Below are 21614 nucleotides of genomic sequence, written 5' to 3'. Positions count from 1 at the left end.
ACTTTGAGGGGGTTTTATTTATCCTCATGATTTCATGATGTTGTATTTCCGCTCAGAGCTTGCTCTAGTGAGTTTCTTTCTTACTTAATAGAAGTCTCTTTTTTGCAAAAAAAAAAAATCTGATTGAGGAAAGTACTTCAACAAATGCACAAACAAACTTTGTGGTAGAATATTGGGTCTTTTAAGGTCCAACATCTTTAAAATAAATGTAATCATCACTTGGTCATGTAAGGCAATTTTGAGGTTCTCTGCCTGGAGTAGTACTCCAAAAAGAGTGTTATGTGTTTTATCTTTTGTAAATCACCTCTGGTCACCATATGATGTAGGCCATGTGATATGTGTTAGAAAACAGAAGGAAAGAATCACTCTAACCTCCAGCCAAGACCTCTCCCACTCTAACAACACTCAACTCAGATAAATGATCACAGATACAATACTCACTCAGAGAAAACTTAGGCAGAGAGAGAATATATTCATCCACCGGATGGTGGGCAGAAAACTGGCTCCAGGAGAGCAATACAAAACTCAGCCAAGTGCTGAGACAAACTGCAGAAATTCTCTCTGTCAGAAAATGCCAAGTCTGAGTGCACAGCACAGCCCAAATCAGAGGCTTTCTGTCGTGCACTGGATGACTGAAATGAAGGGAAGTGAGGGCCTTTTATAGGCACTGCCCAGGCCTGTTGGTCTGACCGACCAGCAGGGTCGGTTCCCTGACTGGGGACCGACCAGGTCAGTCAGTAAAACCGACCAGGGTCGGCCCTGGTCGGTGGCCCTGGTTGTGGACCGACTGGTCCTGCAACAGGGCCCTATAAAAGGGCGCTCTGTGCAGCCAGTGCTTTGCCTCTAGGTAGGCATGGAGCCCCCCCCAGAGTGCTGCTGTTTTCTGAGTCTCTCTTTTCCCATCACACCTTACCCTCACTGCCCCTTGTCCCCACAAAACGGGGGCTCACAGGTGGGAACAGTGAGTCTCTAACACCCCCCCTCAATGTCACAACTGTGGGCCAATCCCCATGCGTTTGATGAGGTGCTCCATCTGTTCTCGAGGGAGTGCCTTCGTGAAAAGGTCGGACAAATTGTCGGCGGTCGGGCAGTAGATAAGCTTGATCACGTCGTCGATGATGAGCTCACGAACAAAATGATAATGAACTTCGATGTGTTTGGTCCGCGCATGGTACACTGGATTCTTTGCAATAGCTATGCAACTCTGATTGTCGCACATTAGCACTGTCGCATCCTCCTGACACACATCCATGTCCTCCAGAATCCACCGCAACCACAATGTCTCACAAGCGGCTGTACACGCGGCTCTGTACTCTGCCTCTGTAGATGAAAGGGATAATGTGGGTTGCTTCTTACTTAGCCAAGAGATGGCTCCAGATGCAAGTAAGAAACAATATCCTGTCGTCGACCTTCTGGTGTCCACATCACCTGCCCAATCACTGTCACAGAACCCGCCTAGTTCAATGCCTTTGGTGTAGCTGATCCCAAAGGTGCAAGTACCCTTCAGATACCTCAGCACACGTAAACCTGCATTCCAATGATTTTTCCTGGGAGAAGCAGAAAACTGACATAATAACCCAACTGCATAGCAAATATCCGGACGCGTATTGGTAAGGTAAAGCAAACTTCCTACCAATCGTCGATACAAAAGAGTATCAACCAGCTGAGATGTGTCGTGAACACTTAGCTTCAGCCCGACCTCCATGGGAGTTAATGCTGTTCTGCAATCCTCCATCTGAAATCTCTTCAGAATTTCTCTGCAGTATTTCTCCTGGGAAATGAAAATCCTGTCTTTAGCCTGCTTTACTTCAATCCCAAGGAAGTAATGTAATAACCCAAGGTCAGTCATCTCAAACTCATACATGAGTAGCTTCTTGACTTGTGAAATCTTCTTGACATGATCACCTGTCAAGATAAGATCATCAACATAGAGGATGAGTACCAATCGCAATCCCTTCTCAATGAACAAGTAAAGGTTTGCCTCAGAAGGACTCCGACTGAGCCCAATCTTCTGAAAGAATATATCAATCCTTTGGTACCAAGCTCTGGGGGCCTGTTTCAGCCCGTACCACGCCTTCTTCAACCTGCAGACCTTTAATGGGGACACTGGATCCTAAAAGCCCGGTGGCTGCTCCACATATACCTCCTCCTCCAGGGTTCCATTAAGGAATGCAGACTTCACATCCATTTGAAAAATAGGCCACTGGAAATGGGCAGCAAGGGCAATCACTGTCCGGATAGTAACCATGCGGGCTGTGGGAGCAAAAGTTTCATCAAAATCCATGCCTTCAGTTTGAGCAAAACCTTTCACAACCAACCTGGCTTTATACTTATCCAAGCTGCCGTCAGATTTGTATTTGAGTTTGTATACCCACTTAGTGCCGATGACTTTTCGTCGAAGGGGCCTGGCCACTAAGTACCATGTATGGTTCTTCAGAATAGCATCCATCTCTGCCTGCATGGCAGCCTGCCATTCGGGATTGTCTTTCGCCTCCGCGAAGGTTCTGGGCTCAACAATCTGAGCCACCAAAGCAACATTCACGGATGGGGTCTTTTGAAGACGTTGAGACCGACGCAATCCGGAACTGCTACTCTCAGGTAAAGAGGTGACACGAGACTCTTCCAATGTCCGGAGGTACCATTGGGGCAACTTTTTCTGCTTCTCTGTGGGAGGAGGAACGGGAATCTTTGCGGGAACATCCTGCTCTTCCTGTGTATCGGGTGTAATATCAGCTTTTGATTGGGTAACCTCTTGAATGGTCAATCTGGGACGGGGTGGGATCGGGGGTTGAACAATCTCCTCCTCCTCAATCTGAGGCTCCTCCTGGGGTTCAGGTTCTTTTTCCGCGAAGACAACATCACGGCTGATGAGTATTTGCTTCTTTACTGGATCGAAGAGGCGGTAGGCCTTGGATTCTTCACTATACCCAACAAAGATACATGGTCTGCTTCGGGAATCAAGCTTGGTCCTATCTTCCTTGGGCACATGCACCCACGCGTTAGAACCAAAAATGCGGAGATGAGAAATAGAGGGCTTCTTACCATAAAATGCCTCATATGGAGTCTTGTCCTTGACGGCCTTTGTCTTGGTACGGTTGAGAATGTGTACCGCTGTATTGATAGCTTCACTCCAATAGGCTTTAGAAAGATTTCTCCCTCGGAGCATAGCAAGCCCTGTCTCAGTGGTGGTTCTATGCTTTCTCTCGGCTACCCCGTTTTGCTGAGAAGTATGTGCCGTGGTGAGTTGTCGCTTGATCCCATGCTTGCGACAAAATGTATTAAACTCACTTGAGGTGAATTCTCCCCCCCTTCCCCTGTCTCCTTTTCAACTCTAGCCTTCCAGTCTTTGAATTTCTCAAAAGCCTGAGACTTTTTAGCCAAACAATATACCCAAGTCATTCTACTGAAATCATCCACAAAGAGAAGTGAATACCTGGATCCTGCCCATGATGCAGTAGACATTGGACCACAAATGTCGGCGTGAACCAACTCAAGTGGTTTGCTGGCCCGAAACGAAGCTTCTTGTGGGAACTTATCCCTGTGCTGCTTGCCTTCAAGACAAGCCCTACAGACATCATCCTTGCCTGTAATGGGTGGAAGTCCATCCACCATCTTTGACTTTGACATTTCAGCCAAGATTCCATAGCTGACATGACCGAAGCGCTCATGCCAAAGTTTGGACTTTCCGTGATCATCATGAACCAACATTGCACTGAGACGGTACAGTCCATTCTCTTCAACACCCTGTGCTACCACTTGCCCACTCCCTTTGGATGTCACGGTGACCTTGCCATCTTGGAAAAGAACTGCCATGTTGTTTTTGTCCATCTGACTTACAGATAGTAAATTCTTGCAAAGGTCGGGTACATAAAGTACTCCAGAGATATCCTTCTCCTCACCCACCGTGGTAATGAAAGGAATGCTACCTATGCCCTTCACAGGACATGTCCGGCTATCCCCAACAGAAACTTTGGAATCCGGGTGTGTACTGTCCATGGTTTTGAACCACGTCCTTCTGTTGGACATGTGCTTAGAAGCACCACTGTCAACATACCAACCTTCTTTTCCTTCACTAACTGCATAAGCTGAACAATGTTCACTGAGTAAGAATAACTGACCAGTTGTCACATTGGCAGAATCACTCTTAGGCTCTTCTTTGTTTTTGGCTTCTCTTTTCCGCTTTTGATCTGCCTTCTTCTTCCGGCATTCTTTGGCAGAGTGGCCAAGCTTTTCACAGTAAAAGCACTTCATTTTCTTCTTACGTTCAGCGTCCTCTGATTTCTTGGAATCCTTTGACTTGCCTTTGCCAGGCTTGTCTTTGGCAACCAATGCCTTTTCGTCGTTTTGCGTAAAGAGTTTCTCTCGGGCCTCCTCCTGAAGTAGGAGTGGACAAAGCTCCTCAAAGTTGATTTGCTTTGTCCGTTGACCCGCAGTGACCGTAGTCACAAAACTTTTGAAACTCCGTGGCAACTTGTGGAGTGTGAGTAATGCTAATTGACTCGAGTCCACCTTCTGACCAACCGCAGCGAGCTGGTCCCGCACAACTTTCACCTTCGTCAGATGATCATGAACACTGTCACCCTCATTCATATCAAGGTTATAAAGCTGATGCTGCAATGTGATGATACGAGCTGTATTATCGGTTTCATACAACTCCTTCAGTATGGTCCACGCCTCTGAAGACGTTTCTGCCAACTGGATATGAGGAATAACAGAATCTGCTGTCGTGCCTATAAGCATTGCTAAGGCCTGAGCATCCCTCTCCTCCCATGCACAGAGTTCATCTGCATCTGCTTCAGCTAGAACTTCACCTCTCTTGTCCACAATATCCTCCGGCTTTTCTTCAGTACCATTGACAATCTTCCACAACTTCCGTGCCAACAGATGGCTTCGGATCTTGACTTTCCAGATTGGAAAGTTTGTACCATCAAGCTTTCCAGCTTCACCGAAATTAGGGATAAATGAAGAAGGAAGATGACTGGAGAAGGAGGAAGGACGAGCAATGGATGTAGAGGCTTCTGATCGCTGATCCATCTCGGTGAATAGCTACAGAACTTGAAAAACTGAAACAGAAATAAATGAACTGACCTTCTGTACTGAACTGAGCTGAAAACAGAGTTGCCTTATAGCCAAGGAACTCCTTCCTTCAGAGAGTGATATTGATGAGGAAGAGTCGGGAGCCTATGGCTCTGATACCATGTTAGAAAACAGAAGGAAAGAATCACTCTAACCTCCAGCCAAGACCTCTCCCACTCTAATAACGCTCAACTCAGATAAATGATCACAGATACAATACTCACTCAGAGAAAACTTAGGCAGAGAGAGAATATATTCATCCACCGGATGGTGGGCAGAAAACTGGCTCCAGGAGAGCAATACAAAACTCAGCCAAGTGCTGAGACAAACTGCAGAAATTCTGTGTCAGAAAATGCCAAGTCTGAGTGCACAGCACAGCCCAAATCAGAGGCTTTCTGTCCTGCACTGGATGACTGAAATGAAGGGAAGTGAGGGCCTTTTATAGGCACTGCCCAGGCCTGTTCGTCTGACCGACCAGCAGGGTCGGTTCCGTGACTGGGGACTGACCAGGTCAGTCAGTAAAACCGACCAGGGTCGGCCCTGGTCGGTGGCCCTGGTTGGACCGACTGGTCCTGCAACAGGGCCCTATAAAAGGGCGCCCTGTGCAGCCAGTGCTTTGCCTCTAGGTAGGCATGGAGCCCCCCCCAGAGTGCTGCTGTTTGCTGAGTCTCTCTTTTCCCATCCCACCTTACCCTCACTGCCCCTTGTCCCCACAAAACGGGGGCTCACAGGTGGGAACAGTGAGTCTCTAACAATATGTGTGTTTGGTCTATCCCATTTTTGTAAACCTTGACCCTTGGGGACCTTTGCTAGCATGAGATCCTAGCCATAGATTTATCCTTGACCACCATGAGATGGCATGTGTGACCACCATGAGATGGCATGAGAAACTATGTGACTAGATGTATCCTTGACATAGCAAGAGGCAAACCGTTGAGGGGGGTTATGTTGGGATAAATGTGATCAAGGGCTTGCTCTAAGGTGCATGTGTGCATCTAGGGGAGTCACATGTGTGTAAGTGTGTGTAGTAGAAGCACACCTAGTGCTATGAGGTGTCTAGACTATGACATAAGTGATGATGTAAGTACAAAGGCCCCCACATGGGAGGTTCCTTTGATTTAGCCAGTTCCTATGATGTAGGGGTTGATTGCCACTGATGTAGGGAAGGTGCCTTTGATCTAGGCCACCCTCTCTCCATTTCTATAAGAGAGAGTCACCTCTCTCACAATCAATGGAACACACTTCTGGTTAGATGCTTGTTTGTTGATGACTTAATTGTTGTGTTTGTGACTGTTAAGGAGGTAGTAGAGCCTATTGAGGAATCTTCGATTGTAGATCATGGGTTGGGTGAGCCCAAGAGATCTATGTGTGTGGAGTTGATATGGAGCTTATGTGGAGATGGGCCAGCCTCATGGTATAGTTGCGATGCATGATAACCAATGGAGTTATGTGGTGTCCCGGCGGCAAGGGGATGAGGTTACTGATGGATGGATGCTATGCATATACCTGTGAATTTGAGTACTCCACAATATTCAAACTAGAGCAGAAGGCACTTGTTTGGGTACTACCCATTAGCTATGGCGGGAAGCATATAAGCTCAGAGAGCATTCCATGAGATAGGCAAGGATAGAGGTTACCATGGATGGCCATGTCATCATCCATGCAGCTTCCTCTTCTGAGAGCTGCCTGCCTACTAACATTTTTGAGCTATCTTCGATTGCCAATGGCTTGGCTGGGATCTCCCACCGTCAGGTTTTCTCAACATTGTGTTCCTACAGATTTAATTTAGTTGAGATGAAGCCCGAACCTGTGAGTTCAGTCTAATAGTGCTCCACATTTGGATGTTTTTTCTCTTGAAAAACCTCCAACCCTCCTCAATAGTGGTAGCAATTGTTTTTGTGTGTCTCTCTCTGTACATGTGCGTGTGTGTGAGAGTAGTAGCTGTCTCACTTTGGGACAACTATGAATGTACATTCTTCTTAATGAAAGGTTCTTTTACCCCAAAAAAATGTGTGTGTTGTGCATGCCCATGAGAGAGAGAGAGATGTATGGGTAGTATCAAGTGGAAGGTGGGAGGCCACAGAAAGATAATACGATATTATGCTTTGAAGATATAGCAATTATAAGTGGGAGCTGCAAAGAGAACTGTACAAATTTTATTTTTGTGCTGATTCACAAGACATAGGTGAAGTGCCTAAGAGTGGAAATTGCTGAGAGGCCAATAAAAAGAGTGACACTACATTTTGCAGGCAAAAGTACTGCTTTGGCGTGATCTTTCAGAATCTCAAATTCTGAGCATCTTGGAGGACAGTGATTCTCCATCAGACATTAGGAGGTATGGTTGTATGTCACAAAAGAGAGGATCATAATTCGTACTTGGATTCCTCCTTTCCCTGTAAATGTTAGCATTTAGCTAATGGAATGTCTACCAGTGTGGATTTCAGTTTTCAACATTCTGAAATCTCTTATGAAAGTGCAATGAACATCCATTCTTCTCATAGATACAAGCTTGTATCAGAATATGTAATATCTGGTTTGTAACTTCCAAATATTAGCTGCGTTGTATGGAATGCATGTGATCTTTAGAATATGTGATACCTGGTTTGTAACTTCTGGATATTAGCTGTGTTGTATGGAATGTATGTGACCTTCAGAATAGTAGCTTTATTTTAAGAAATGCATCGGAACTCCAAAGATAGCAGCTGTATTGTATGGAATGTTAATTTGAACCACGGCTCTGTCTAAAAGTAGACATAGGCATAAGAGTTTATGTATATACTCTATTGTCTATGCTAATGGCATTGAAACATATTCAAAATACCCCAGCTCACAAATTGTGTGTGTGTGTGAGAGAGAGAGAGAGAGAGAGAGAGAAAGAGAGAGAGAGTGTTCTTTTGGCAAGTTTTTTTGGTTATTTGGGATCTATCCTAGACGGCCGGCTTTTGAGTTGTTCTTTACCTGGGTTCGCTACTAGGCACCCTGGACTTGAAAAGCTAGAAACCACAAAGCCTTTGGGTATCCAGTTTTTTCTCCTTTTGTTTTCTTCCATAGTTCTTTGCAGCAATCGCTTTTCAATTGTTTGCAAACTCACTGCATAGATCAAGGTGTATATTTGTCCTACATGGACGTTTTCGTTTGATGTAATATTTCAACTTACCAGTTTTTTTCTGGATAGCTATCTTGTAATATAAAGTACTCAAAGTTTTCACTAAAAAAAAGTGTGTGTGTGTGTGTGTGTGTGTGTGTGTGAGAGAGAGAGAGAGAGAGAGAGAGAGAGAGAGAGATTTTCAGTTAGATGTACTTTTGGCTGCCTCGTTTTTGAGGTCGCTACTCTTGTAATATAATCAAACAAAAGTTTTCACAAAAAAAAAAAGTGTGTGTGTGTGTGTGTGTGAGAGAGAGAGAGAGAGAGAGAGAGAGAGAGAGAGAGAAAGAGATTAACATCCTCAGGAGACCTTGCAAGCCTATGGGACAAAGTAGACCAAGCAAAAAAAGCTCATACAAGCCACGAAGGGCTGAAGCAAAGGGCGCTCTAGGTCCCTTGCTGAGTACTATGATAAGCTAAAACTAAGCTAAAGAGCTTAAGAGCTCAAACAAAACTAAGATTTCAAATACAGATTGAAAGCTGCGCCTCAGAAACCAAAGCCTGACACCGTGGTGGCTCTCTGGTGAGCTGTGAGGATATCTTGGATCTGTGTCTATCGAGCTATCTCGTGTTGCGTCTAAGGACATGGTCTCCTCGATCTCTGGATCTTGTGGGCTATGTCAAGAGTGATACCTTGTCTCTGGTGGTCCCCCTTGAGGAGGGCTAAGATAGGCCGGACCTAGATTGTATGTGCTCTGGTCCCTCTCCGTGTCGGGTGAGGTCCCTTGCTCGGGAGCATGGTCTCAGCTCTCTCTACTGATCCCTGTTGCTCTCATATCAGCTATCTCCTTCTCCTCCATCCCACTGTGTCCTAGAGTTGACTCAAAATGCATAGTAATCTGTGACATGTCTCTGTGCTCGGTCTACCTCAGTAGCTTGTGGTGCGGTCTCCTCCTCCTGCTCTCTGATTTGTCACAATAGTGTATCTTTGTGTTGCCGCATCTCATGGAGTGGATTAGGCATGAAAGTGGGCCAAAGACATGCCCCTTCCGAAAGAGACAATGGTATCGTCCCTAGATCTCATGGTAGGTTGGGCGAATACATAAAAAGGGCTCTATGTCTCGACCTCATCCAGCATGCATGATTTGCATAGTCTCAATCCTCAACTGATGGGATGAGACCCGCATCTATCCAATGGCAATCCTCAAAGTGTGTGAAACTTCTCTGTCCTTGAGGTACTGGGATCTGATGATGAGTACATCCTCCGATACTCTCAAGAAGTGGTCACGATAGAACTAGATCTTGGTGGGGAACTCCTGGTGGTCCCCCACCAAGTCCGAGATGTATGGTGCTGGAGGAGATCTAACCGTATGACGTATTGCCCTATGTTTGACAAGTGCCACTGTCACACCTATTAGTCTGCCTCTGGTCTGGTGCAAATGCAGGGAAGATCCTCAAGCCTGATTTGTGTATCGACATGTTGACGGTGATAGCAGAAAAAAAATAGTAGGGGAGCAGTGGAAAACCCTCAAGTAGATTAAATAACCAGCACATAGACAAGCCTTTAAAAAAACAAAGTCACCATCATCATCTTTTCAATTAAGTACTAGTCATTGTATCTAACAAATAGTCTCAGATTTGGAGATGAAGTCTGAACACCCACAGGATCAGCATAACAGTGTCGAGCTCAATGTGGACAAAGTAAAATGTCAGCTCAATTCTTAAAGGACTTCCTTTGAACCCCCTGATCTCCTCATAAGAAGTTATAAGCAGATTTGGATATTTTGCAAGCATCTTCAAATACCCACCCTTCTCCCCAATAGTCAGATGTGGATCAAAAGCCTATTCAATCAACACTTGAGTTGACTCTTGGGAGCTTTCGGGCTGCATCAAGCCCTCCATGACCTCAAATCTGTCCACTTCTTCCCCTGCTGTCCCTACATTAGTCCACCTGTGAATCCTCCTCCAATCCCACAAATGCCATCACTCCTTCATCACTATCACTAGTCACTAAGCTCTCACCTTCATTGCTGGTTTCACTTCTTTCTTCTTCACTTGATGTACCTGGAATTTCAGCCCTGCCTACCATGTCACAATTCAGCTTCTTTCCATTTGAATGCATAGAGAAGATCCCTCTTTGCCAATTCTGAATCGTACCCACCTTCCTCAACCATGGCCTTCCAAGAATCAAGGGATAGTAGGCCCCCATCCTTGCAGAGGCATCACATGACAATCCACTCGACAAGGTACACTAAAAGCCTCAACCTCCAAGTCAGGTACTATCCCTAAGGTCTTAACCTTAGAGTGATTAGCCATTCTGATACGGAAGCTTGAAGAGCGAGATATCTTCAAACCTAACCTTTCCACACAAGACTGCGTGATCACACAAATCTGTGCTCGCCCATCTATATAAGATGCATTAAACCCCTTTCCCTTATGCCAAGCTTCCACAGCAGGCAATAAATCAGGCAAGACATCAGCTATATAGTTCTTTATGAGCATTCTTCTTTGCTGGATTTACAGCCCGCTTCCATTCTTTTTTAAGCCTTGGTCACAGACAAATCATTTGAGCAAAAGTGATATCTGGCTTTCTCTTTGATAGGTCCTTCACTAAGTCATACTCTCCCTGCTCTTTCCCAATGGGATAATCCAAGGTCTTAAATTTTCTTCTGGACCTTCTACTCTTCTTTCTTTGGTAGATAATTAATTCTTCATCTTGTTTCCCCTTCTTAGCACTTGGACAAGCTTCCTCCTCTATGTCCCTCTTCCCCAAAGGCATGACATCTTTCTCCTCTTCCAACTCAAGCAAACCAAAAGTAACCTCCTTCGCTTTTCCTTTCTCCTCTGTAGTAGCTTTATGGATCCCAGATGTACTAGGCTAAGTTACATCTTTAAGTTCTAAATTGTGATCATCCACCCTATTATTTAAACCTACCTGCAGCTGGTACATACCTCCACCAGCACGAGGCTGATCACATTGTGAGCTGTAATGCCCCCACTCTTCACAATTGAAGCATTGGATGTAGGGTGCATATGAAGCATGACCTCCGCCTGCCTGCCATGGGATCGAACTAGTTGTAGAAGGCATTCCACCTCTTCCATAACCATTTGGTGGTCTACCTCATCCCCTACCATTCATTAGATTCAAACTTAGATTCTTCATGAGCTCAAACGTCTCATGTATCTCCTCCTTCATGCTCTCCTCCTCCTTAATCTCAGGCTTTTGTGCTTCTACCTTACATGAGGAATGATTTCAGAAACATGCTGAATTGCTGGCATCTCACAAGACATTTGTGTCAACCTCTTCTGCTTCCTTTCCTTTTCCTTAGCTATTCTGAGGGCATCCTCAGAAGTAGGAAACTCTTTACATTCTACCTTAATCCTGATTTTTGGTTTCAGGCCAGCAACAAATCTGTCCTTCTTGATGATCCTGGGAGGAGTCTCAGGCAAAAGAGCCACCTGCCATTTGTTCCACATCACAGTAAATCTACCAACATACTCATCGGCTGATTGGTTTGGCTGCTACTGCAAGGAACATAACTCCCTCCAAATGCCGTCAGGATCTCTGACATGCATAAACCTATCCATGAAGGCTGCCCTCATCTCAGGATAAGTTGGGTTCCTATGAGCACCCTGATCATCATGAAACCCCATCGAGAAAAGCTGCAACCAATGGAAAGTTCAAAGTTGTATAAAGCTAGTTTCTTTCATGTTCTAGCATAGTTTTATGCCATATCATGACATGTCGTATGACATGGCATTCGTGTTCCTATTTTCCCCCTTCCCAAAATGTTCCCATTCATATGACGTTCCTGAAACATTCCCCGTTCCCTATTAACTATGGCAGTCACGGCTGCAAAGAAATTGTAGCTAGTTCACAGTGATGTTTGCTGTCCTATGATGACCTAGTCTCCTGGAGGTTACTTCTATTTTGATACTTTTATAGATCACTTCTCAAGATTAATTTGGGATGTTTGCACTCAAAAAGAAGTCAGATTTGTTCATTGTGTTTCAGCATTTCATTGCTATGGTTTAAAATTAATGTGGTTGCATGATTTAGACCCTATGTTTGGATAGAGAGGGGAGTAAATGTCCAAGGATTTAGCAAACGATTTGGGTGAGAAAGGCATCCTAGATCATTGCATGTCCGCTATAGTCTTAAGCATAATGGAGTGGTTGAGCAGAAGAACAGTGAAGGAACATGGTGGAGAGAGAGAGAGAGAGAGAGAGGGTAGGCTAGGGAGAGAGAAGATAATACTCAAATGGAAACATAATGAAAGTGAAAGGAAATGGAAATGAGCAATAGACCAAAATGGAAAGACTCACATTGATAAAGTTTGATGTAGACTCCTTGATGTGTGTTGATGTGACACACAAGTACAATCATATATAGGATAGACACAAACTAGAATACCGAAGTGTATATGAGATATCTCCCAATATGACACGTGGCACTCACACGGCACTCACAAAGGACTCACACAACATAAGACTCTACTAGAACTCCTAGTAGAACACACTAAAACACACTCAACTTGACCTCATTTTCTAACACCCCCCCATGAAGGAAAGGTGAGGGACTACTGGAATGGAACCAAGCATAGAACATGACAATGATGGACTACTAATCTGTGCACCGCAAGTAACTCAAAGGCTAAATTCTGAGCATGTTCAGAGGTTGATCCAAGCACTCTCATGGCCTAAGACTCAACATGACTCAGAGTCTCATGTCTCGGCATGGCTACATGACTAGCTCATGGGTCTAGGAATATACCAACATCCTGGAACTCGGCCAGGGCTGATAAAGAGACCTTATCAAAGCCAATATATGGCTCCCACAATACATCCCCTTCCTAGCTCCAAAACAAGGTGATATGGAGCCACACACCATAGATAGCAATACATCGTTCTAGGAGGACTATCCAAGGCTGAGAACCTTTATTGACTCAAAGAGATTATTACATTCAATTTTTAGGGGACTACCCAAGGCAGAGTACCCATATACATCAAAAGCTCATGGACATATTTTAGAAGACATATTCATCATCCTCATCTACCTCCTGAGGAAAGGATAGATTTTGGAGATGAGCAATGAGAGAAAAAGTTGGTGTCAGAGTGTCATTTTCTTCTAATTCACTAGTGGCAGCTACAGCCAAGTTAGCATGCTCCTTGGGCTGTTTGGCAAGCTTTTGAAAAATAGCGGTCCTCAATTTCTTACAATACGTATATTTGAAAGGTCTGAACGGCTTTCTATCCTTGGAATATAAAGCCTACTCCTTATGAACATCTTTGTGCCTTCATTCATGATCGATAAGCATTGCAAGGGAAGATGATCAGGTGGCTGCCCTCCTTTCCAGCATTGAGGATATTCCTTAGTTTTGTGATATCATACCAGCGCTTCAAGTAGCACGGGATTTGTCCTTTGATGAAATGGTTGAATAGGGGCCTTTAAAGAAGCAAATAGGGTGATGAGGGATTCCATATAATTCAAATGAGCATTAAGAGAATCTTCATGCTTCATATGGAGCTTAAAGAATTTATGTTTGAGAAACACTTTGGAATTGATAATTTTGTTGTCAAATAAGCGCTCTAGCTTGTCCCACAATTCATGTGCAGTGTCATCAAAATCCAAGTGATGAATAACGTCATCAGACAAACCCAAACCAATGATAGAAAGACCTTTGTCATTGAGAGTTTCCCACGTTATAATTTTCTTTTCATCAGATTCAGGTTTCTTGTCTTTGTCCCTAACCACCTTCCACATACCTTCCTTCATAAGCAGAAGCCTCAGCTTGGTTTGCCAAGTTGGAAAGTTCTTACCAGAAAATTTTTCAATAACAATTCTCACTTTGGAATAATCAATGTCTACTTCAAATGTTGCAGCAATACGGATTGAAGTGCAAGCTCGGAGCAAAGGCTAGAATAATCTGGGCTGTAGCAATAGCTTAGCTTGCAATTGGGGCAGAAAACGGCCAAGAAAAGGCATCGGACTAGTTGGAATAGCGTAGGTAGGAACTCATGTTGTAGTCAGGGCAGAAACGAGGTTACTATTTTTTTTTTTTTGCAAAAAAGAGACTTCTATTAAGTAAGAACGAAACTCGCTAGAGCAAGCTCTGTGCGGAAATACAACATGCTAAGCATGTAATAAAAACACCTTAGAAGAATGAGGTAGAAAGAAACCAAGGCTAAGGCTGAAAATGCCAACTCAGCAAAGAAGGGAGAATCTCTCCAATCTTTGAGAAAAGTAACTCTCCTAGAGGAGGCTGCTTGAGAGGAACCCTGCATGGTCGCCCAAATGGCCATGAGAGTGTGTACCATATCTATCCAAGTACTGGCCAAGATCTGCAGAAGAAGGATGAACCTGAGAACCCTCCAAAGCCTCAATGCATCTGGCTCTCCAAATGTGCCATGCTGCAATGCTAGCTAAGACCTCCCATGGAGAGTCAACCGAGGAATGAGCAACTCTGAAGAGAGTGGCCGGAACATCCTCTAGAGAGCACGACTCCCACAAGGTGTCATCAGATGTGAAGAGCCCAAGAGGAGTCATGTCTCTCAAAGAGAACCTGGGGCCCTGAAAGAGTGAGCCAAGCCATTGATCCCCAGGTCATATAGAAGGGGAGGCGAACAAAAGTGCTGGAAAGTCTATGAGGTTTTTTTTTTTGCAAAAAGAGACTTCTATTAAGTATTAAAGAAAAACCGTTAGAGAAAGCTCCATACGAGATACATCATGCAATGCACGAAAAGCTCAAGAGCCAAAAAGAAAGGATTGAGGCTGATAGTGCCATCTCAATCCAGTAGAAACCTCCGAGAAAAAGGGAGAACCTCTCCAAACTCGAAGAAATATAGTCCTTCTAGAAGAGGCTGCCCGTGAAGGGCCCTGCATGCTAGCCCATATGGCTATCAACGTGTGAACTGTGTCAGACCAAATACCCGTGAACACCTGTAATGGGTGTATCTGGGTGCCATCCAAGGCCTCAGTACATTTGGCTCTCCAAATGTGCCAAGAGGAAATGCTAGCCAAAATCTCCCAAGAGGTGTCCACTGAAACATGAGAAGCTTTGAAGGGAGTAAGTGGTACATCTTGTAGAGAGTAGGGCTCTATCACTTGCCGGCGGACCGAGAGTGCCCAAGAAGAAGGTTCACCCTCATAAAACACCTGGGGCCCGGTAAGAGATAACCATGCGACTGAGCCCCAAGTCATGAAGAAAGGGGAAGTGTGAAAGATGCTGAGTATCCGAGCAACCCCTTTCCAAACAGTCCTCGCCTGACTGCAGTCCCAAAGGCAATGTCGCACTGACTCCTCTACAGAATGGCATCGAGGACAAGTGGGATCAGCCCCAAATCGTGATCTCCACAAGTTCACTGCAATCCCTCCATGAATAGAAAGCCAAAAGAAAAGAGTGATCTTTCTATTTCTGAGGGATTTCCAGAGCCTCCTCCAGAAATTTCTACGCAAGTCTGCGGTGATGAAGAAGCTTTCCCAATGGGGGGCTCTGGAGGGAATCCAACCACTATTCAGCTGAAACCTCCTGGCATTACGAACCGTGAAACGAAAGAGGGAATCCCCCTCTCTCGGTGCCCATGATCTATCCATTCCCACTCTCCTGGGTCCCACTGCAAGCACCTGATAGGTGCACCTCCATATAACCACAACCTCCAGGATCCCAAGGCCAAGAGCAGAGGGTCGGGGTCTAAGTACCACTGCAAGCCCGCTCCAAGGTCCACAAAACCAACAATCCTGACACGCTAAAAGGCAACCTTAAGAAGAATGCCATCCTTGGATGTAGAAATTAAACCTCCATCCCCAACATCAAAGACCAGTGCGTCTTCCCCAAGACCTCGGAGAGCGATCACCTACAAAGGAACTGATGTCCTCGAAAAAGCCCCAACTAAGCGGTAGAAGTAATAGGCAGCTCAACTGTCCATTCCACCGGGATGGCTGCATCTATCTGCTGAATCCTGCGTGCTACCCCTCTGAGGTGACTCACAGACTACAGTCTCTGATCCACAGGTAGTCTGATAAAAGATTTCCAAGTGCCTACTGTGTAAGCGGAGCCTCTCTCCCATTTAGACCACTGCATGTAATGGGAAGTGACTAGTGGTCTGGCATGCTCGTCAAGAATACTATCATTCCAAATGATCGTCTGCCTATCAATCTCTTCGACGGTAGAAGGTGGAATCCTTCGAAGAGTGTTCCTGAAGCTCCCCCAAGCTTTCAGGATGGCAATCATGAGAGGAGATGCAGGAGATCTGAGAGGGGCTGATGTGAAAATCCATGGAGGGCTGTCCACCCAATCATCTCCCAAGGTTGGTGTGCAAGCCTGAATGTGTCCAAAAAAGAAATTCTTCCAAGGTTCCTGCCCAGGCATGAGTCCCCTCACCACCACCTTACAAAGCAATGCCCTACACTGCAAGTCCGGGTCAATGACATTAAGGCCCCCTTCACATGTAGGGAGAATAATAGTCTCCCAGGCCACCCTTGCTGCAACATCTGCTGTGCCATCAAGTCCACTCCATAAAAAATTCCTGACTGGTCTGATGAGCTGAGTGATGCACAATCCCTAGACCAGCACCAGCAAGAACACACGAACCAGGAGGTGGCCAAGAGAACGTGGTTCACTACCAAAACTCTAGATGCAAGGTCGAGTTTGGCAGAGCTCTAGAAAAGGAGCTTTTTTCTTATACTTTCTAGTACTGGGGCAAGCTGTTGTGCTGGAGAGATGTCCAATCCTACCTGGCATCCCAAATACCTAATAGGAACACCCCTCTGAATCTAGGAAATACCAATGTCAACTCCCCAGCCTGGAGTGTCGTCATCATTGATCCAAAAGCCAAAGGATTTATGCCAGTTAATGTGTGCCCCTACAGCTAACCAAAAAATATCCAAGGCTGTCCGGAGAGAATCAAGTGACTGCAAGGAGGCCTGAATAAAAATAGCAATGTCATCAGCCAACTCACAGTCAAAAAGCTCCTGCTCCTGTCTCAAGGGCAGTCTAAACCCAAAAAGCTCAGCCTGAGATCTAAGGAAGATACTCACAGCTTTTGCCACAAAAAGAAAGAGGAAGGGGGCTAAAGGGCATCCCTGACGAACTAATATGGAAATCTAAAACCTGTTACCCCTTACCCCTCCAATCAAAACCTGGCTGTGGGCTGATTTGTAGAGGGAGGCCACCCCTCTGATCCAAGCATCTGAAAATCCAAACCGTAGAAGAGTGCCCTCAAGAAAACCCCAATCTACTCTGTCATAGGCTTTCTCGAAGTCCAAGAGTAAAACTGCTAGCCTTTGTCCACTCTGTGGCTTCCCAAAAGGAAAAGATATTATCAAAAATGCTCCTGCCATGCATAAAGCCTGTCTGAGTATCATGGATGAGATCTGGAAGAAGGGGCTGTAGTCGGATGCCGATCGCCTTGGCAAGGATTTTATAAAGAGTGCCCAAAAGAGTGATGGGTCTCCAATGGGATACAAAATTCCTGTTGCCACCTTTCGGGATAAGGTGAATGAGTCCCTCGGTCCTCACCAAAAATGGCTACACCCAAGCAAACAATGACCCAGAAGGGAGTCTTTCTATCCATTGTCAAGCATCTTGCCTGAGTCCCAAATGCCCTGCAGGGATGAAGTAATATGATCACCTATCATATCCCAAAAGGCTATAAAAAAAGAGGGAGTAAGACCATCAGAACCAGGGCACTTGCCCTTATGAAGGGCAGAAAGAGCAGTCTTGAATTCTGTGTTGGTAAAGCGTGCATCAAGTGAGCATAACATCTCTGGGGTGACCAACACAGGTAAACTTTGCCAAACTTCATCTGTAGCCACCTCTCTGGCCTGTGAGTTCGAATCTGCAGAAAGAAGGGAGGTATAAAAATCTGTCGCTAAATGCATGACGGCGGATGGGACTGCAAAACGCCGTTAGAGTCAATGAGATGCTTGACACTCTCTCTACTATGTCTGGGTCCAAGTGTAGAGAAAAAGTGTTTATTGACTCTCCCTCCCATCTATATCCAAAAGGACTCCCGTGCATGGAAGGCATACTCTGCTCTCTGATCAAGCAAGGTCTGCAAGTGAGCCCTTGCCGCAGCAAGGCACTCCTGTATCCAAGCATCTGAAGGTCGTTTCTGCTCCTCCCTCTGAAGCGCTACCAACTGCCGGCGGATACCGATCTCTCGCCTGAGTACCTCATCTCGCCGAGCACTAGCAACCGAGTGATAGAAGTCGCTGATACTGCCAAGTGCTGTGGCCACATGTGAAGGACCGGCCACCCCCCCTGCATATGAGAAACCCAGATCTCCAACACTGCCTCTGTGAGAGTCTCATCCGTGTATAAGGCATCAAGGATCCTAATACTGTGAGACCGTCCTCTCAGATGAGGCTCTGAAATGGACAAAATTACCGGAAAATGGTCTGAAGTGGAAACACTGGGTGCAATGCAAACTGTCCCCCCTCTATCAAGAGCCTAGTCACCCACATAGAATCTATCAATCCGAGCATGGATAGGCATCTGCACCCTATGGTTCGACCATGAAAACAAAAGTGACTGAGACTGAACAAGAAATGCATCATCTGACCAAACATCTCTGCCACTGAACCTGAACAAGAAGGCATCCTAGGCTGCTCTCTCAAGGGAGTGGATACCACCTTCTCTTCTCCCTTTCTTATCTGAAGGTGCCTCAACCATGTTGAAGTCACCTCCAATAATCCATGAATCCGCAATGTCAGCTCATGAGAGCAACTCTTTCCAAAACAAAACACGGTCCCCTCTGTTGTTCGGAGCATAAAGGTTGAGGATGAGATTATTTTTAGGGTGACCAGTAGTAGAAATGTCTCCACAACAGTAAGCAATTATTTCTTTCACAAAAACGCTCTAAAAACAATAAAAACGAGCTGTCTTTTAGCATAAAACATACTATTTTTGAGCAAAAAACGAGCTGTCTTTTCCTCTATGAAGACGCTCACTAATTGTTGGGATAAGTATGATCAAGGGCTTGCTCTATGGTGCATGTGTGCATCTAGGGGAGTCACGTGTGTGTGTGTGCCTGTGTTGTAGAAGCACACCTAGTGCTATGAGGTGTCTAGTGTGTGACCTAAGTGATGATGTAAGCACAAAGGCCCCCACATGGGAGGTTCCTTTGATTTAGGCCAGTCCCACTGATGTAGGGGCTGATTGCCACTAATATAAGGGAGGTGCCTACACCATCCTCTCACTCTATATAATGAAGGACATTCCTTCATTCTAATACAATGGATTTTGCCTCACTTGAGCTCTCTCTCTTTGTGCCATGATGCATCTATTCTATCCCACATTCTTCTACATTTGGTATCAGAGCTGGTAGACTTTGGAGAACTCACTTTGGTAGTGCCACCTCATCATCTTCTCCATCACCTCCTTTTGAAGCTTTCTTCTTCCGTCCTCCTTAGAAATGGCTTAGCTCTGTTCTCCCCATTCCTTGCGTCTTTTGCCAAGCCCTCCTAGCTCAAGACTCTACCCTATGGGGCGTACCTCTGGCTCAGAGCATTCCTCCAGATATGGTCGTAGTCACCTGTGCTGATCCAAACAAAAGTCGACGACAAATCGCGCAATTCCGCCTGTGTGATTACCTATGTGCAAATTCCTTCAAGCACAAGTTAGGCTATGCCTAGAGCTTGCTGCTGGTATATTTTGAAGACCAATGCATGCTGGAGCAAGGAGAAATCAAGGAAAAGATAGTCGAAGAAGGCGTAACTCTCCCAGACAGAATGGCGCACTATTTCGCCCAATCTCTGTGTTGAATCTACCTTGGTATTCAAGCTTTAGTTTTGCACAGAAAGCCCTCTCTAACTCTTCTCCAATTGTGTGAATTCTGCCCTCCAAGTTGAGCTAGTATTTTACAAAGCATTTTGGACAGTTTTGAAAATTTGATGCTAGAGTAAATGCTAGGATGATGTTTGAGGAATGAGTGATGCTAAGGTACAGATCAGAGAATGCAATTTCAGATAGAAGTTGGGACTAATCTCTTGTCAAGATGCCAAGTTCTGATTGTTCTTCCAATGTTAAGTACTTGAAAAAGACTACAAGAAGGACAAAGTTTAAAGTGAAGAAGACCCCGGTCAAGAAACTTTGGGAGAAGCCAACTCGGTATGAATATGCTAAACAATTAGGTTTTTCTGAATTCATCTCTAGCAATCTACATTTGTATGGTGAGGGAGATTTCTTTGTTCAACAAGATTAGTCATTTTGTAAGAGAGTAGACACTGTCTGAAAAAGGTAAGACCCTCTCATGGCTACTTATAAAATTGACAAGTTCAATGGCCAAGGCTTTCATACTTGGCAGATGAAGACAAAGTTTATGCTTATGAAAGAGAATTTATGGGACTTAGTCAAGGAAGGAACTCAATCCTCTCAGGAAGGTGAATTAACTACAACCAAAGGTAAAGGAAAGGCTAGTAACTCTACTTCTACACCTGCAGATGCAAAAAGAATAGAGAAATTCTATGCAATAATTGCATTAGGTTTGGGAGATGATTATGTACACCACATTTCAGATTTGGAATCCCCTTTTGAAGGATGGCATAAATTAGACATATTATTTTGTGCTAGCTCTCATACTTCCAAATTAAATCTGAAAATTAAGTTCTTTAAACTTAAAATGGAGGGAGACAATGTTGCTGCTCATGTCAACACTATGAGGAGTCTAATGACACAACTAGCCTCAATTAACTCTCCTGTCACTGAGGATGATGCTATGGCAGTGCTTTTAAAGAGTATGCCTCAAGACTTTGACTATGTGGTTACTACTTTGAAGGTCCTCAACCCATATTAGAGGGCATTATTATTGCCTTACAAGAAGAGGAAAGAAAGAACACTTCAAGAATGGGCAAAATGCACATAGAAGCACTTGCAGTGAAGTTTTCAAGGAGCAGGTACAAGGCATGCAAACACTGTGGGAAAAACAATCATCTTGAGAAGGATTATTATAAAATCAACCCTTGCTCTTATTGTGGCAAGAATAATCACTCTGAGAAGTTTTGCAATGAGAAAAAGAGAACTATGACAAATATGGTTGAAGAGAGAACTCCATCAACAAATGAAGCATCAAATTTTGTGTTAGAAGACAAGGACTTTGCCTTTTGAGCAATTTGTCTTTTGAATTTTTGTTTATCATCACTTGGTCAAATTTTGAGGTTCTCTGCCTGGAGTAGTACTCCAAAAAGAATGCTATGTGTTTTTATCTTTTGTAAATCACCTCTGGTCACCATATGATGTAGGCCATGTGATATGTGTGTTTGGTCTAACCCTTTTTGTAAACCTTGACCCTTTGGCACCTTTGCTAGCATGAGATCCTAGTCGTAGATTTATCCTTGACCACCATGAGATGGCCATGTGTGACCACCATGAGATGGCATGAGAAACTATGAAACTATATGTATCCTTGATCGACCATGCAAAGGATATCCGATGCACCTAAACCTAGGTGGTAT

At 44.7% G+C, this 21614-nt stretch overlaps 1 protein-coding gene across 1 annotated transcript in view; it reads left to right on the top strand.

Annotated features, from left to right (window-relative positions):
* LOC147897080 (uncharacterized) overlaps positions 1-21614 on the top strand; it is a 116171-nt gene that overhangs the window by 21605 nt on the left and 72952 nt on the right. The window contains exon 3 of the mRNA XM_087382039.1: positions 7326-7411. Within this exon, the coding sequence (XP_087238165.1) occupies positions 7326-7411 (86 nt within the window). The remainder of the gene's footprint in view (positions 1-7325; positions 7412-21614) is intronic.

The sequence above is a fragment of the Dipteris shenzhenensis genome, chromosome 11 (genome assembly GCF_047967505.1).
Source record: "Dipteris shenzhenensis isolate YYH24624 ecotype China chromosome 11, Dip_SZ_1.0, whole genome shotgun sequence".
Taxonomy (NCBI): Eukaryota; Viridiplantae; Streptophyta; class Polypodiopsida; order Gleicheniales; family Dipteridaceae; genus Dipteris; species Dipteris shenzhenensis.
Note: the sequence above shows the minus strand (reverse complement) of the source record. Positions and strands in the feature narration are given on the sequence as shown.